Source organism: Xiphophorus couchianus, chromosome 8 (genome assembly GCF_001444195.1).
Source record: "Xiphophorus couchianus chromosome 8, X_couchianus-1.0, whole genome shotgun sequence".
Lineage (NCBI taxonomy): Eukaryota > Metazoa > Chordata > Actinopteri > Cyprinodontiformes > Poeciliidae > Xiphophorus > Xiphophorus couchianus.
In genome coordinates this window covers 14,266,097-14,283,673 of record NC_040235.1, presented here as the reverse complement: position 1 = coordinate 14,283,673, position 17,577 = coordinate 14,266,097, and the positions used below count along the sequence as shown (strand labels likewise).

The window sequence follows — 17,577 nt, the reverse complement described above, 5'->3', positions numbered from 1 at the left end:
TGTTATGCCGAGAAATGCATGCCTGCCGGAAATTGCATGCCCTGTCGCGGGAGCGCGCATCGCTCTAAACTCTCGCATATTGATGAGAAAACGGACTGAAATATGACCGAAGAGGAAATTTTTGAAGATATTCGTAACATTATCACGTTTCTTAACCATGTAAGACATAAAACGGTGGGTTTTATTTCGCAGATTAATTGAAATAAATACGGTTTTTATAGCTTTATTGAAACATATGAGTCGAACGTTTTTCAGTCAGCGTCTGATGAAAATGTTCTCCGCAGATGGCTTGAAATTCCCCGATTTTTCTTTTGACACAATGGCTTAAAACATTACAAAACAGAAGCCCGTTATGTAGAACATTTTATATCATCCTTTACTGTCTAGTCTATTAATGTAGGGGGGATGATTTTAATTTCTGAGCCTGCCAGTATTTGTATCCCCTGTCTATTGTCCTGTTGATATGAAACTTACAGAAGTAGCTCAGAGAACAAGTGTCATTACGTAGAAAAGGTAAAATCCCTCTTAACTCTTTATTTCTCCATTTTAGCAGGGGATGCGTTTTTTTGGCTATATGGATTTTGTTCCTGCCGATATCTGCATGCCCTCTCTATTTTCCTCAAACATGATCCTATTGATATGAAACTCATACCAGCAATTCATAGAACAAGTGTGATTATGTAGAAAAAGTTATTCCACTCTTAACTCTTTATTTCTCCATTTTAGCAGGGGATGCATTTTTTGGCAGAGCCTATTATTAGCCTGCCAAAATATGCATGCCCCCTCTATTTTTCTCAAACATGATCCTATTGATATGAAACTCATACCAGCAGTTAAGGGAACAAATGTGATTATGTAGAAAATGTTATTTCTTTATTATCGCTATTGCAAGGATACTGAAGGAAATAAATCTGACAATGCATCTTTGCTAAATGTAAAGCATGCACAAACCATTTTTATTTTGGTTTAACATAAAAATTAAATCACTTTGTTTTCATTAATTTCAACAAAAGAATATTCATAACAATAGGTTTCCTTAACTCACTTGGAGAGTCCCAAAAAGATGTGAAGAGGTGCTTGGAAGTAACAAGGTGAGAAAAACAAGAACAATTATTGTTTATTATAATAAAAAATGTCATAATTGGATAACTAGAATGTTAATTTAACATTTTATCCTCTCAACAAGGACATTTATGAGAAGCAAAGGGATGAAAGTGTCAATGTGGAAATGTGAAACAGTATAACATGCCATCCAGCAAGATGTGGTTTCATGTGGTGTGTTTGCCCTTAAAGTAAGTGCTGTTTAAATACATGGATGCACATGGTCCTCCAGAATGGTTCGGTAGTCCTTGGCAGTGACGCACCCATCTAGCACAAGTATGGGGCCAAGGGAATGTCATGATATGGCAGCCCAAACCATCACTGATCCACCCCCATTCTTAACTCTGGGCATGCAACAGTCTGGGTGGTACTCTTCTTTGGGGCTTCTCCACACTGTAACTCTCCCGGATGTGGGGAAAACAGTAAAGGTGGACTCATCAGAGAACAATACATGTTTCATATTGTCCACAGCCCAAGATTTGCGTTTCTCGCACCATTGAAACCGACATTTGGCATTGGCACGAGTGACCAAAGGTTTGGCTATAGCAGCCCGGCCGTGTATATTGACCCTGTGGTGCTCCCGACGGACAGTTTTGGTGGAAACAGGGGAGTTGAGGTGCACATTTAATTCTGCCGTGATTTGGGCAGCCGTGGTTTTATGTTTTTATATACAGTGTATATATATATATATATATATATATATACAGTACAGACCAAAAGTTTGGACACAACTGTGTGTCCAAACTTTTGGTCTGTACTGTATATACTTGACTATGATTACTTATATTTCTTATGTAATGTAGAACATTGTCTGTTTACAAATCAATTTATATAACCTTTATGTGTACTGTTCTGTCTCTTTCCACATACATGTATATCTATCTATGTCTGAAGATAGATAGAATTATATATCAATATATTGGTATACATGCTTGTTTACGTTTTTGATGTTGTGAAAAAAAGATTAATATGAAAGTGGTTTTCTAATAATCACATTGCCATTAATCTAATGCTATTTTGTAGGAGTAGAACTTTTAAGATGATGAACAGCTTTGGCTTAACAACTTAAACTGTGCATTTCTGCCTGAAATATAATGTAGTTTATGAAGTATATTGCTTTATTACATGGTTGATTTATTTTAATGACAATGGAAAGAGTCTGAAATAAGTATAGCAAAAATGTTAAATTATTCATCAATGTCATGACCTCTATATGACAATCTAATACTTTGACAAATATTTTGTCTTTGTAATGAGTCCGCTGTTACTCTTCTTTCTTTTTTGAAAAAAATATATTTGCCTTTACAGTTTGCAGAGTGCATACTGGAAAACAAGGAACTGAACTTTCCATCAACAGCAGAAGCTGTTAATACCATGAGACTCAACATGTCTTCCACACTTCTCTCAGAATCAGGTGTCTTTTGACATATTTTTTATTCAGTTCCTATGTGGGTGGGATACTATGTTGTGTGTAAAATCATGCACGCACAAAAAAATTGTGTTAGGTCAGCTATTTTATCTAATTAGAAATATTAAAATATTGAACTTTGCAGATGTGTAAAGTACAATCATGTCAGTGTTTATGTCAAATTCAATTAGTGAAGAATATTTCAATACACCTGGCCTTGATCTCTAATAAATAAATTACACATAGCACAGCCCAATAACTGTTGAGGCAAAAAACATAATCAACAAACTTAAAATTGTTCTAGGATACAATTACGTACACTTTTCTTGAGTAGCTTTAATGTAACTTAATAAACAAAAAGGACTTGCAGTTTGTGAAAGTACAAAACTGGAATGAGATGTATTATGTGAACCATTATATTCATTACTGTGTTTTCATAAAATTAACATTTACAAAATGACAAATTTCACAAGATGTACACACATATATATGTAGACATATTAAAATTTTCTGAATGCCATTTTTATACTTTCAGTGGCTTAAGTTGGAGAAAATTATAAAAAAGTAAACACTAAGTGATGCTTTCTTTTACCATAAATCCCAGAAATACCTTAAATACATGTGTGTTTCAATTCATGAATAAACAGACACCATGTGAGCCTGCCTAATATGCCAATATGATGTACAGTTTCTATTACTTGTATTTGTTTATGAGACCAGACATTATCAAAAAGGGATGATTAGACAACTGAGATCTACACAGAGGATTATTGTTCCACTTTCAAAAGAACACTAACAAACAAAATGCAAAAAAATACCATTAAGATTATTTTATAACATTGATTTAAAGATGCGGTTTGTTTTTCTGTAGAGTCAGTGGAGACTCTACAGACTCTGCAGACACTGTGGCAGTGAGGACACAGAAGATCACATGTGGGTAAGACAACAATGTAATGCAGTGAAAAATCAATTCAAGCAAACCATATACCATCCTTAAAATAGTTGCAAAGTATGTAGATATACAAAAATAAATCATAATAAAATAAATAAACACCCAAGGCAGGTAAGTGGGAAGTTGCTTAAGTTTTTTATTTTTTAAGTACAGTCGTAAAACATTAAACACAGTTGCTTGTGGTCCTAGAATTTTTTTACCTCCATACATGTCAGGAACATGCTGTCATCTCCTCAAATAAAGTTCTACCAATCATATATTGATAATTAAGAAGAAGCTTTATGTTGACAAAACCCAAAATCACCTTCAGTAAACAGATAAGGAGCTAAAAGAAAACATTCTTTATGTTGTTATTTGACCATTTTGTATTATTTATTTACAGATCACATGTGACAGATGCAACTGGTGGTACCACCAAGGCTGCATTAAGGTCCCACAAACCGACACAGACTACTGCTGTGCAATGTGTTTATAGATTTTATGTTTGTACCAATCTAATTCGTTAATGACTGCAGTTCAGTGGATTTTCAGTTTAAACATGTGACATAATTTTTGTTGACTTAATTGGTTTTCCAAAGATTTTTGTTATGAATATTCTTTTGTTGAAATTAATGAAAAAAAAGTGATTTAATTTTTATGTTAAACCAAAATAAAAAATGGTTTGTACATGCTTTACATTTAGCAAAGATGCATTGTCAGATTTATTTCCTTCAGTATCCTTGCAATAGCGATAATAAAGAAATAACATTTTCTACATAATCACATTTGTTCCCTTAACTGCTGGTATGAGTTTTATATCAATAGGATGATATTTGGGGAAAATAGGCATGGCATGCAAATATCGGCAGGCTCAAATTCGATATTGCCAAAAAATGCATCCCCCTCCTAGCTTGAAAAAATAAAGAGTCAAGAGGGATTTTACCTTTTCTACATAATTACACTTATCCTCTTAGCTACTGGTATGAGTTTCATATCAATAGGATAATATTTGAGAAAAATAGAGGGGGCATGCATATTTTGGCAGGCTGATAATAGGCTTTGCCAAAAAATGCATCCCCTGCTAAAATGGAGAAATAAGGAGTTAAGAGTGGAATAACTTTTTCTACATAATCACACTTGTTCTATGAATTGCTGGTAAAGTGTCATATCAATAGGATAATATTTGAGAAAAATAGAGGGGGCATGCATATTTTGGCAGGCTAATAATAGGCTCTGCCAAAAAATGCATCCCCTGCTAAAATGGAGAAATAAAGAGTTAAGAGTGGAATAACTTTTTCTACATAATCACACTTGTTCTATGAATTGCTGGTATAAGTTTCATATCAATAGGATAATATTTGAGAAAAATAGAGGGGGCATGCATATTTTGGCAGGCTAATAATAGGCTCTGCCGTAAAATGCATCCCCTGCTAAAATGGAGAAATAAAGTGGTAAGAGTGGAATAACTTTTTCTACATAATCACACTTGTTCTATGAACTGCTGGTATAAGTTTCATATCAATAGGATATTGTTTGAGGAAAATAGAGGGGGCATGCATATTTTGGCAAGCTAATGACAGGCTCTGCTGTAAAATGCATCCCCTGCTAAAATGGAGAAATAAAGAATTAAGAGTGGAATAACTTTTTCTACATAATCAAACTTGTTCTATGAACTGCTGGGATGAGTTTTATATCAATAGGATTATATTTGAGAAAAATAGAGGGGGCATGCAGATATCGGCAGGCTAATGATAGGCTCTGCCGTAAAATGCATCCCCTGCTAAAATAGAGAAATAAAGAGTTAAGAGTGGAATAACTTTTTCTACATAATCACACTTGTTCTATGAACTACTGGTATAAGTTTCATATCAGTAGGATAATATTTAAGAAAAATAGAGGGGGCATGCAGATATCGGCAGGCTGATAATAGGCTCTGCCAAAAAATGCATCCCCTGCTAAAATGGAGAAATAAAGAGTTAAGAGGGATTTTACCTTTTCTACGTAATGACACTTGTTCTCTGAGCTACTTCTGTAAGTTTCATATCAACAGGACAATAGACAGGGGATACAAATATTGGCAGGCTCAGAAATTAAAATCATCCCCCCTACATTAATAGACTAGACAGTAAAGGATGATATAAAATGTTCTACATAACGGGCTTCTGTTTTGTAATGTTTTAAGCCATTGTGTCAAAAGAAAAATCGGGGAATTTCAAGCCATCTGCGGAGAACATTTTCATCAGACGCTGACTGAAAAACGTTCGACTCATATGTTTCAATAAAGCTATAAAAACCGTATTTATTTCAATTAATCTGCGAAATAAAACCCACCGTTTTATGTCTTACATGGTTAAGAAACGTGATCATGTTACGAATATCTTCAAAAATTTCCTCTTCGGTCATATTTCAGTCCGTTTTCTCATCAATATGCGAGAGTTTAGAGCGATGCGCGCTCCCGCGACAGGGCATGCAATTTCCGGCAGGCATGCATTTCTCGGCATAACACCTGGTGCGCTTGTTTTCTGTCACGGGGAGCACCATTTAGGAAAATAGGGAGAAGGCGGGAACGTGTTATAACTTCGAAGAACTAAAGCCATCAAAAAGCGACATATGCTGAGTTTTAAGAAATATTTTTTTAACGTTTGAATTGTGATGCCAGCAGACATCAGAATATGTATGTGTTTGCTGGGCAGCACCTCTGGTCAACCTCTGTCAACATCCCAACGTTCAATCAGTATTAATACATAACATGAATGAACATTTTCTACATAGCTCATTTCTACATAGCTATATTACAAAAATATGTGAAATACTGACCGGTGTTATTACGGTCTGGAGGAGCTCCCATTGACAAAACTGTGCTAAAACTTGGTCGTCCTGACAACCGTTATGTTCCGTTACGCAGAATAAGTGCACACGCGGACGTACTTCCGGTTACTGTCCAATCTCTCACAGTTTACTATATTACAAGCAAGAAGACAACACCGGTGCAGTAATTTATGTCATTTGTTTATTAAAAAAATAAAAATAAAATCAATAAAAACTTGCAGCTCATCCTCAAAGATACATCGCTAGAATAGCAGTGACGACATGCGAAAATCTGGGCACACATATAAATCTGGGCACACACGTATAATTTGGCTGTGTGCCCAGATGTAATAATAAATATAATTTATTATTACATTTTTATAATTATTATTAAAAATTATAATTTATTACAAATAAAATTCCTCCAACCAGGAGATTTCTTTCTGATAGGAAATTACACTGACATCTCTCAAACCATCCATCTGTTTTATTTACATCTTAATTTAAAAAATATATATTCTTCTCATTAATCAGTGTAAAATCTTTATTGGAATTTCACAACCTTATAGACAGACTAGTTTTTACCTTGTTTCCAAAAGTTTTTTGAGGATTTTCAAACACCCCAGATCCAAATCTGCAGGAATAAAAAGTTAAGTGTTTTGGCATGGGAGTACAGAACTGGATCTGACAGAAAATCTGAAGTAGACTTTGGACAAGAGATGCTCTCACAATCTCTAGGATGTGGTGAGTTTGCAAAAATGGCAACGTCAGGATGGGGATATTGATAGGCTGCTATAAAATCTAAAGAAGCTTCCTCTAAGTCTTATGTTATATACACACTTGGACAACTGGAACTGTGCACATTTTTTATTGTTTATATGTTATCAGTTTGTTTTGTACGGTACGGAGCCCTCTAGGGGACATGGGGAATTTTTTTTCTTTTGCGTTCCCTCGCAATACTTTTGCGTTACCTCGCAATACTGTACTGATCAGTTATGCAGCATAATTGAATACTGCAAGCCTTTCTTACGGTGGGCGCCGTATTTTCTGCTTTAATATAAGGTTATGTGAGGTTTTTCCATGAATGTTAGAATCTTTTGGTGAAATATCTGAAGTTTTATATCTTTCTTTAGGATAGAAAGGCACCACAAACCTACGATATAAACAGAAACCTTCCGTAAGTAGGAAAGAAATAAAAATGGTTTAAAGAGCTGCTTTCAGTGCCGCTCCATCTTAGCCTTAACAGACATAAACATGCAGTAAAAAAAATCGATTTTCAATGTGTTTTGCACCAAACAGTTTTTACTGTTAACAAGTTTTTATTATTAAAAACACGACAAACTAATGATGGTAAAGGGCCGCCCTGGGTTTACTCGGGGAATCTCATCTGTCCGTGTATCAATCAACTCCAAACCTTTTCTTTGTGTCACAATTATCGATTTATTCCATTTTGATGATCAGGTTCCAAACTTTGCAAGGACTGACCGCCCCGCTCACCGCTTCCTAATACACACAAAGCCAGTATCCTTCCATTCACACCTGGTGACGTCACTCCCACGTCGACACACCTAAGTGTCAAAGCCGCTGCTCCTGTCATATCAATAATTACTTATTTCATTCATATGGCTTTTAAAGAGACTCAGTGAAAACTTGTTTATTATTATTAACTGTTTGGTGCAAAACACTGATTGAAAATCGATTCATTTTTTCCACGCAAAAGTATTGCGAGGGAACGCAAAAGAAAAAAAATTCCCCATGTCCCCTAGAGGGCTCCGTACTAATCCTCTTCCGTAGCAAGGAGTGTGTACACTTTTTAGATCCATTCAAACCTCTGTCTTTGTGGTACTTTAGTGATTTTGTTCTGCACCTTTTGGTGTTTTGTTTTCTACAACTCGCCGGCCTGCTGCCAGGTGTTTTTTACTCTCATGTATTTACATTCACAGTATGAAAATTTGCGCGTGTGAGAATTAAAGAAGCCATAGCTAGAACAACAACAAGATCACTCCCAACTCAATTAATCAGCAAGAAACCATAGTCCACTAGGGGGAGACAATGGATTTAGAAATAAACAAGTTTGTTGGTTTCTTGAATCGAAAATGTATATGTTGGATTCAAAAGGTAAAAATTAATCTATGGACAAATATGTTTATTATAAACACAAATTTCATGCCTCTTTCATTTCCTATCAGAAATTAGCGGAATCCTGGAGCTAATTTACTATTTTTTATATTTTTTAGCAATCCACCGAATATAATTTCTTGCAAATTTTGAAAAAAATTACGCCTAAATATGACTGCAAGCACGACGTTTTCTCTGCCCTTGGATCTTTGCTCTTTCCTCTCCTCTGCGGCGCATGCGTATTGGGAGGAGCCAACCGTAGGCACGCAGCTGTGACTCACCCCGCCGCCGCGGTTGTAAATGGTCAGAGACCCGTATGTTCTCGTAGCTTTGTGTCCGGTAGCAACATGTCGGTGAGGAGAGAGCCCAGTGGAGGAACTGCAGTGAGCGAGAACGGCACGCCGGAGACATAAACAGCACGCTAAGCAGCCAGGTCGAAGGGTGACAGTCCGGAGAATCAGCCGCGGCTACTTTATTTTCACAGCGGTGGGGCCTATTGGAGGCTAATGGACGGTTGAGCACGGACGGCCGGTGATCAGAGGACTCGCAGGCAGGTGGTCGGGCTGGTTGGAGAGAGAAAGAAGGGAACAGCGTGTTCGGCCTCTAATCAGGACAGAGATTCTCCTTGCTGGGGGATGTTATCTGTATTGTCTTATGGCAGACTGGTAGCCAGGGCTGTCCTGGGCGGACTCTCTCAGACAGACGGTCGGGACTACAGCCTGATCACCGCCAGTTATGGCTTTGGTAAAGACTTTCGTAAAGGGATCCTGAAGAAAGGGATGTGCTACGGTGATGACGCCTGCTTCATAGCGCGACACAGGACCGCTGATGTTTTGGGTAAGGTCACCGGCATGGAAAGCTCCGTCAAATAGGTGTCGTCTCACGACTTGAGATCGGGTGACCTTCAGTGGTCCAGCCCGCACGTGTGCGGGCTGGACCACTCGGATGAAAACAAAACAGCCCCCACTCTATCTGCCCCCTGCAGCTTTTGTAGGAACTTGACAAATTCATCTCGTGTCTAGCTAGCAAAATGTAGCATATTGGAATGCACTTATTACCTGATGTCATATATATATATATATATATATATATATATATATATATATATATATATATGTATAACGGAGCCCAGTTATGTTCTACTTGTGTGTATCTTTTATCTTCAAAACACCAACTGACCTTTCACCTAGATTAGATCCACCATGGCTGCACAGCGATAAAGCTGAGGATTGAATACATAATGTCGGGGGATTAAAATAAACTTCATTTCGCCTAAACATGACTGCAAAGTGCTCAATTAAAAAAGCATCGGACTGAGCACTACAATGTCTTGCAGAGGTCAGAATGGTTGAGCGTGGAGGCAGCCATATTGCTAGCAGCAGCTTGCTACCGCTGCTCAATGCTTTTTGTCCTCACCGGCACGAGGGTAAACACAAGCGGAATACTGCACAGACCACGTGGTTTAAATGTGCAGTCAGGGATGGGCAGGAACTATTTACGTTTGTAAAGATGCATTTACTTTAGTAACTTTTTAGAAAAAAAACAGAATACTTCTAGGAGTATTTTTTTACAGCAAACGTTTAAGTTCTACTTGAGAAATATTATTATGAAGTATTGCTACAATTGAGTAAAGTTTGAAAAATACTTTTTTACTTTTGAGTTATTTTTTAATGGCTACATTTTACTTACGTGCTGCTCTTGCTTGAATACAGTTTTTGATTACTCTCCCCACCTCTATGTGCAGTCGTGTAATTATAGACTTCAGTAGTACTGCGAAAAAGCTAATCAGATTATGTGCAAAACTAGAGGTGGGTAATGTGAGTTGTTTTGCTGTGGCAGCTTTGTTTTCTGTCCTCGCTAACAGTGAGTGAATTTTAGGGGAAACCCGCATTCTAGCTTAGTTTTGCTTTCATAATTGAAACAAGTACAATGATGATGATAAATAAAACAGTTGCTAATACTTGTGCAAGAGAAATTAGAGAAAATGTGTTCCATCTAGTTTTTTTTTTTTGGAGGTGTGGTGTAACAGGCCAACAGAAAGTAGGGTATAAGTGTAAAGATTAAGGAGATTACATTTTTATGCATTTTGTTCCTTTTACTGTGAAACTCCGAAATAAAATCAAGTACAGTGAAGCCCGATAATCATGTGTGAGTTAGGAATCACAAGCTTCTGCAAATGGCTAAATTCACTGAATACTTGAAACCCTTTCTAAAATTGCGTTTTAACTGCCTGTTTTAATAGCTCAAACATCAAATACACTTTAATAGGCATTAATACACAGTTGAATCCAACCTTGAATTACCACAGAAGCTAATATCCACAATCTTCCTTATTTCGACTCATTGTGGTACATCCAGTCAGCACCAAGGAGAATGAATGGTGATTTCTGGATTGGCTGTTTTGCAAAAGTCAGTCAATAGTGGTGTCAAGTTGAATTGTGCCTGAAGGATTTCAGTTTCACATGGTGCGTTTTCCTTCAAATGTCTTAGATATGCTCAATGTAAAAAAATATATATACATGCTGAACCAAGGGGGGACCTCTTCACCTAATTAGTTAGAGCCCACTTGTCTATTTTAATCTCAGTATGAATACAGCTGTTCTCTGAGTTGATTTCTGGATGGATGAAGCTAAATATAGGACAACTATATATATACTTTCTAGACAGTAGAAACTGTTGTAATGTTTGACTTTTTAGCAGGAAAACATCTACTTACTCCCAGAGCGACGATGGAACGATTTAGTTTGTAGTTCAGTCATAAAAGTTGCTGTTCAGACACTCCCCATCTAATCTAACGAGCTGAAGCTGTTTTGCAAAGGAGTGGATAAAACGTTCCACCTCTGGACTTAAGATTTTAGAGACATAATCTAAGCAACTTGCAGAAAGGTTGTTCTGCACAGTTCTGATTAAGAGAGGTAGATTCTTGTTAGATATTTTTGAAAACTATGCATCACTTCTTTTAACCTTACAGTAATACACAAGTTTGACCTGGTCTAGCGATAAAATCCAAATAAAAAAAATTAAAGTTGTGCTTGTACAATAACAAGATGTCAGCCAGTTAAGGGAATATGAATATAAGGAAGCCTGGTAAAGGCATATTTTCTGACTTAATTTCCAGCATAAACGAACACATGTTCAGATTTTTGTAATTATATATATTTTTCTGTCTTATAGGTGTTGCAGATGGTGTAGGCGGTTGGCGTGATTACGGTGTTGACCCTTCTCAATTCTCTGCCACCTTGATGAAAACGTGTGAGCGATTGGTGAAGGAGGGACGCTTCACTCCCTCTAATCCAGTGGGGATTCTCACCTCTGGCTATTATGAGCTGCTACAGAACAAGGTTCCACTGCTAGGTGAGTATTCGCATTCAGAAACATCTGAACAGTCGGTACAACAGGGAGTCGTCCAGTAATCTGTGGCGTGAGCTGTGCTGAAGCTATACTTAAATAGCTGCAGTATGAGTCAGACTGTAGCAGTGCTGCTGAGAGGTCTGCATAGCATTTTACTTTAAACAGTTGAATTTAACTTGCTATATTCCTCTAAAGGTTGGAGGAATAGCAACACTAACTTTTAGCAGATATCTGTTTTTAACAGATATTTTCTAGATTAGATTTTTAGCTTGTGATCTTCTTTTTCTGTCATTTTGTTTCTTGTCTTATGCCTACATTTAAATAATTTAAATGGCTATTTTTTTGACCCTCTGTGGTGCTTGGGGGACTGAAATTACAAAGTTTGTATAGTTTCCACTTGCCAGGGTCTAAATAGGTCACATATCCATCTGTAACTGATAAGACTGAGTGGTTGTAAAGATTTTAAATGCAGGGTCAAGGCAAACATGTGACCAAGGTCACATTTCTTTTGAGGCTCAGTATTTCGGGCCAGTGTGGGCGTCCAATGGCTGCTGTGACATTTGCCAAAGACTCTAATTATATTTTAGGAACCTGTGACAAGGTTAGTACTCGACCCTCTTTGCTCAAGGCTCAAGGTTAGTGTGATCTGGGAGAGGAAAGCACAGTCTGTGACCTTGTTTTTGTCTCCATTTTACCCAATAATAATAGTACCATTCAACACAATTACAGTAACTTAATAGAAGAATCCAATTTGATTTGATTCACAACCTTGAATATTTTTATCCAATGTTCATTTACAACAGCTTGTTCGGTTTTCATGCTTCCAACCTTATGATTGTCTTATTCCTGTGTTTATAGGAAGCAGTACAGCCTGCATTGTTGTTCTGGATCGACGGAGTCACCAGCTTCACACGTGTAACCTTGGAGACTCGGGCTTCCTTGTGGTGCGTGGAGGAGAGGTGGTCCATCGTTCAGATGAGCAGCAGCACTATTTTAACACACCTTTCCAGCTGTCCATCGCTCCCCCGGGAGCAGAGGGAGTTGTGCTCAGTGACAGGTTGGTAGATCGGCGTTTTACATTAAAAGTCTCATACAAAGCAATTTTTAGTCTGCCTCTCTCCATCTTTTGCAGCTTAAATGTGACAGTTTAATTCTCAAATTGACTCTTCATTTATTCCTCAGTAATCCTTTTGAAGTTCAGTAGTAGGTGAAATGTAACAGAGAGCCATTATAACAAAAAATCCTAAATTACTAACTACCAAGAACCTCTCTGCAGTGCAACGTTTCTCGTGTTTATCTTCACCCTTAAAAGGTGAAAAGGTCAAACTGGTGTTGGATTGTAAAACAATACCCCAAACATTTTGCCTCTTAAAAATCATTGTTCAAGCAATCGCAAAAAAATGGAAAGGCTGCAGTACAACAGGAAAACTCCTCAGAGATGGCCGTCCATCTCAGCTGACAGGTTGGAAGAGTATAAGTTAGAGGAGGAGACGAGGTTCACCTTCCAGTGTGAAGTGGACTCTAGAGCAAATCATTGCCTTGCAACGGCTCAGTCAAAGATGAAGGATTTGGCAGAGGATTGTCTTCCAATCTGATAGAGTTTGAGCCATTATGCACAGAAGAATGGACAGAAACTTTAGCTTTTAGATGTGCAAAGCTTTTAGAGACACACTCAAAGATTACAAAGTTTTGGTCTGCAACGCACTTGTCACTTTTCAGAACTTTATTTGTGCAACTATGCTGCTTGTCACGTTAAATACTCCAAAATTTGTAGAAGATTGTGGTTATAACATAACGTGTAGGAATGGTGGATGAATACTTTTGCAAGGCACTGCACTTAATGGTTTTAAACATATTTTAATGTAGATTTATAGCTGCAGCGTGTCATTACCTGAGTCTTTAGATAGCTTCCATGTACCTTGTGTTGTTAGGATATAAAACCTGACCCCTTTTTATGGTGTCGGTGAGCAGGAGCCCCACTACTTCTTGCATAGACTCTCGGGTCAGGGTACTTCTTCTTTAGAAACCATATTAAATAAGTGTTGGGAGTAACTCCAAATGCTCTATTATCATTTTATCAATATTACCGCTTTACATTATTTGTCCCCCTTTTTTTTTTTTGTTGTGTTCCAGTCCTGAAGCAGCCGACAGCTCATCTTTCGACGTGCAGCTCGGTGACATCATCTTGACAGCCACAGACGGCCTCTTTGACAACATGCCAGACTACATGATTCTTCAGGAGTTAAAAAAACTCAAGGTGTCACTTCTGGAAGACATTTTTTTTTTAAGCACAGTAAAAACGCTGCACATTTTAATGATTCTACATTTCTCGTTTTCAGACTTCAAACTACGACAGCGTACTGCAGACTGCACAAAGTATCGCTAAGCAAGCTCACGACCTTGCTTACGATCCAAATTATATGTCTCCTTTTGCACAGTTTGCCTGTGACAATGGTCTGAATGTAAGAGGTGAGGACATTAATTACAGCACATGTAGCGCACAAGTTAATAAAGGGTGTAAAACAAAACTAAGAGTGTTTTAAAGGACTCTGAACTAAAACGTGTTCACTTTTTTTGCAGGAGGAAAACCAGATGATATAACGGTGCTGTTGTCTATAGTGGCTGAGTATACAGACTGAAAATGTGCTACTCTGGGATTGATCCTTCTTTGCCGCCTGCCTGAGTCTTCCACCTGCAGCCTTCCCAACATGCCCTGCAGGCTGACGGGGGGGGGAGGCCCACCCACACGACTCACACTCCTTACAGCGTAGCCGAACTCCACGTTTGCTTCTTTTTCCTTTCTTCCGCTGTTTTAATTTGGTGCTTGAGTGGCGTACGGGCAGCAGGCAGCTAGGGTATATTCATGTTGATCATGATGCAGCAAGAGCTGAGATCACTCCCCGTGTCTCACACACGGGGGAGTGTGTGAGACACGGGTTTGTCATCCCCAGCAGTTTGTCATCGGACAAACTGTTGGGGATTGAAGCAGAACAGACAGGGGTTTGTTTTTCTTAACAGCAGCCCTTATGTTTCAAAAAATGTGACATTATTAAGGAGTAAGCCATGTATTCGGATGTATTGTGAGAGTAGAGATGGAGACGGTCATTGAACCTCCCTGTCCATCTTTCATTACATTGTTATTTGCTCCCATGTTCTGTTAAAGTAAGCACATATATTATTTTGAGGATGCTTATGTGGGAAATAAGTGTTGTTGAGGAGTACGATTTGGGAGTTGCTGTTTGATGCCTCTGGTTTGGGAATGTCTGAGAAACCTGTAAAGCGAAAGTGTAACGCTTGTTAAAATGTTGCGGTAAGGTTAATCCGGTGTTGTCACTTAGCCGAGGGAGCTGCTGATGCGCACATCCTGGTGGGTTGTAAATATTTTGGTTTTTTCTAGGATTATATTTTTGTTGTCATTTGAATGATAAACTTTGTGGTAACTCGTGTGGGATATAAAATCATTCATGAACACATTTCTTTGCCTGGATGATAATCTTGTATTTAATTTAATTAATTCCACACTTGCTGAAATGAACAAAATATTTGCAAGGATTATCAGTGCGGCAAGCAGTTTATGTATTTCATCTATTATGCTTGAGAGCAATCTTAATTTGCTCACACTGGATTAATTTACAGCAGTAGTTCAGGAAAACGTAAAACTATTAACTATTTTTGCCAACTGGGGGCAAAATCTGTCGTAATGTTAAGACCGGAAACTTTAAAAAACAGCCAAATGCTGAACAAGTAACACAAAATAAATAAATAGTAGACCTATTGCTGCACATCAAGGATATTTTGATATACATAAACGGCTTGCCGACTCTTTTCATCCACTGAGTGGTTGGAGTGATGTTAAAATATGAGTGTGGTATGTGTGAGAAGTCTTGAATGTTGATATTTATCTCATAGCAGCTGGGAATGCTGCAGTTGCAATGATGGGTCAGGAGTAAATTGAAAGAAAAAATATTTTTTTTAGCATTATTTTGTCTGAAAAATATTTAAAACATACAAATACATGTTTTAACATGTTTGCTGTTTTTTCTTTTGTTTTGGTCTAATTTTATCATCTGTCTTAAATACATTTTTAGCTCATATCTACATTTACATACATGCAATTGGCTTTATCATTCAGTCAAATCACTGAGGGTCAGATGAGAAGCCGCAACGTTACTCAAAAGCAGTAAAGCCCTCAATACTTTTCTTATAATAGGACAGAATATTTTTCTCTCTTCTCACTCCGCAGTCTTCACATTAAGGCAAAACAGGGCATATGCATGGGAATAAATGCATACACTGGACTTATAAAAACAAAACACAGATTGCACTCTCCATTCAAGTTTCTACTTTAGGACCTCAATCAAACTCCTCAACAAAATCTTTAGTGGTCAGTTTTAAAGCATGTGCACCAAAGACCCACTTTCTTTATGTATGTTATCATGCTTTGTTCATACAGCAATACTGTAAGTTATCCGTGCGCAGCGAGCAGCGACGTTGGTAGTGACGTTTAGTGTGTTACCGTTGTCTCATATTCGTTGCAGGCTTAGCGTGTTTGAAGTGTCTGGATAGCTGTAAGCACAACACAAGCAACCAAAAAAAGGAAAGCCATATTGCCCGATAAGACCCACTGTAAGAACTGGGGGTCATAATATTGGTACTCTGCCGGTACAGTTACAGCTGATTCTTTTGTGTGCTATGCATTAAACATTAATCAGATTGTGTTATTTAAGGGAGCAGTAGAACAATTAAAAATGTTTATGTCATGCATGATCAAATTTCATCGTCTGGATCTAACCGATCCTCTTTTGTCGAGACAAGACAGGTTATCTGAATATCACTTTCCTGCTGTCTGCCCAGTTCTTTTGTATTTCTTCTGCTGCCAGCACCATTTTACTCTTTTCACATAAAGAAGGGTGAGCACAGTTTCAGCCTTAAATGCCAGACCTGTAAATCAAGAGGCCTTTCCTGTCATTGTGAGCTTGTCTTGTGTCTGCTGGCGTCTTTTTTGCCCCAGTGTTTGATGTAAATGAAGTGTCCCCGCCCTCCCTTTCTGCCTCTTGTCTTTATCTCACGTTAAACCGTTCTCAAGGTGCTTCTGCAGTCTGATGGTATGATTGTCTTCTTTCTAGCCTGAGTGTGACCGATATGCCTAGAGGTCTACAGTGTAATATTGCAGGTCTAATTTATGTAAATACTGGTATGTTTTAAAATATGTACAATATTTAAATAAAGAATCTAGTATTTATACTAAAATTGTGTTGTTTTTCTAAAGGACATTGTTTGAACATATTCAGGACATATTCTTCAACCAGCACAAGTATAGTACAGGGATTAGGAGATATTTACATGCACTATTTAAGCACAACTATTTTTCTCACTGACAATGGATCAGACTAAATTCTTTCTGATTATTATTAGGATTACCAAAATTATCTTTGTTTGCTAAATGCCAGAATAATTAACAGTTTTATGTTTAATTTATATTTTCTTATTATTGGGTAGAATAAATAAAAATGTAATTTAACACCCATTTAAAAATGTTTCCAAAATGACATCTTGAAAAAGATGCTTCACTCAAATCAGGTAATCAGATTAAGATTTTGTTTGGTTTGCTTTTATTTTAAATTTATTTTTTGTTTCTACATAACTTTGTTTAGTCTTTTATTTCACTACATTCAATAATGTCAAAACTCAAGATTTACTTTTATAAACCTACAGCAACTCTTTTTGGGCTCAGCAATTACTTTTAAAAAACTTTCCTGGGTCTTTATAACTTTTGGGAACTTGCAAGGAACTTTATAAAACATAGTGATACTTCCAGTGATTTGACTGGAGGTCATAGGTTAATTACCTGGGCTTTATA

At 37.4% G+C, this 17,577-nt stretch overlaps 1 protein-coding gene across 1 annotated transcript; it reads left to right on the top strand.

Moving 5' to 3' along the window:
• Positions 1–8,635: 8,635 nt before the first annotated feature.
• Positions 8,636–16,967, top strand: LOC114149617 (protein phosphatase PTC7 homolog). Its single transcript, XM_028025617.1, has 6 exons — positions 8,636–9,203; positions 11,541–11,720; positions 12,576–12,774; positions 13,851–13,974; positions 14,057–14,186; positions 14,298–16,967. Exons 1-6 carry the CDS (start codon positions 9,002–9,004, stop codon positions 14,354–14,356), a joined length of 894 nt encoding a protein of 297 aa, XP_027881418.1. The 5' UTR covers positions 8,636–9,001; the 3' UTR covers positions 14,357–16,967.
• Positions 16,968–17,577: the final 610 nt, after the last annotated feature.

Bases quoted from the DNA above. Each gene is read 5' to 3' on its own strand.
- LOC114149617 (XM_028025617.1), top strand. From the start codon at position 9,002: ATGTTATCTGTATTGTCTTATGGCAGACTGGTAGCCAGGGCTGTCCTG. The intron at 11,721-12,575 runs GTGAGTATTCGC...CTGTGTTTATAG, and splicing joins GAACAAGGTTCCACTGCTAG to GAAGCAGTACAGCCTGCATT. The intron at 14,187-14,297 runs GTGAGGACATTA...CTTTTTTTGCAG, and splicing joins CAATGGTCTGAATGTAAGAG to GAGGAAAACCAGATGATATA.